At 51.3% G+C, this 874-nt stretch overlaps 1 protein-coding gene across 3 annotated transcripts in view; it reads right to left on the bottom strand.

Annotated features, from left to right (window-relative positions):
• Nucleotides 1-874, bottom strand: part of WDR62 (WD repeat domain 62) — a 52,617-nt gene that overhangs the window by 8,279 nt on the left and 43,464 nt on the right. For all 3 annotated transcript variants that reach the window (XM_011948542.1, XM_011948550.1, XM_011948558.1), the window contains exon 21: nt 349-401. In XM_011948542.1, the coding sequence (XP_011803932.1) occupies nt 349-401 (53 nt within the window). The remainder of the gene's footprint in view (nt 1-348; nt 402-874) is intronic.

The raw sequence follows: 874 nt of genomic DNA, 5'->3' as shown, positions 1-874 counted from the left end.
TATGTTCCTTCTTGATTCTTTTCCCTCCACAGCACTTATCAGCACCCAACATACTACGTCACTTACTTATTTAATGGGGACACTGTTCCTCACCCACACAGGCAAGTGAGCCTGTGAAGGGAGAGGCTTTTGTTTCCCTTGTTCACTGTTGTGTCCCTGACATCCAGAACAATACCTGGCACAGGGCACTGATCATGAACAAACAGCTGTCTCACTGAGCCTGGAAGGATGACAGGGCTTCTCCAGAGAATAGAGGGACATGGAAAGGAAAAAGGGCTTCCAGAAGGCAGAGCTGGGGAGGCGTTTACCTCTGCCAGCCCCTGAGCAACCCTCTCCCTGAAGACTTACCAGCCGCTTTGCCCACAGTGGCAGCTTGCCGTTGGTTAGCAGGCATCGAGGATCTGGACAGAAACACACAAAATCCATGAAAAGAGGACAAACATCCCAACAAACAGGCCACATACATAACCGGGCAGTCCCCAAAGAAGCAACACCACAACCCAGAGATCAGAAGGCTCAACAGCACCGGGTATCAGGGAAATGCAAACCTAAAACCGTGGGACACGGTATTTGACTCACAAGACTGACCGAGGTGACAAAGCTTAATACTACCAAAGGATGGCAGGAAAGTGTGGGGACAACGGAGAGCCTAATGCAATGCAGGGTGGAGCAGTAACCGGGTTTGGAGAACTCTGGGGTTCTCTTTTTTTTTTCTCTTGAGACAGAGTCTTGCTCTGTCACCCAGGCTGGAGTGCGGTGGCGCAATCTCGGCTCACTAGAAGCTCTGCCTCCTTGGTTCAAGCCATTCTCCTGCCTCAGCCTCCCAAGTAGCTGGGACTACAGGCGCCCACCACCATGCCCTGCTATTTTTTTT

The sequence above is a fragment of the Colobus angolensis genome, unplaced genomic scaffold, assembly GCF_000951035.1.
Source record: "Colobus angolensis palliatus isolate OR3802 unplaced genomic scaffold, Cang.pa_1.0 Scaffold107, whole genome shotgun sequence".
In the NCBI taxonomy this organism is placed as follows: domain Eukaryota; kingdom Metazoa; phylum Chordata; class Mammalia; order Primates; family Cercopithecidae; genus Colobus; species Colobus angolensis.
The sequence above is the reverse complement of the archived record's forward strand: the minus strand, read 5'-3'. Positions and strand labels throughout refer to the sequence as shown.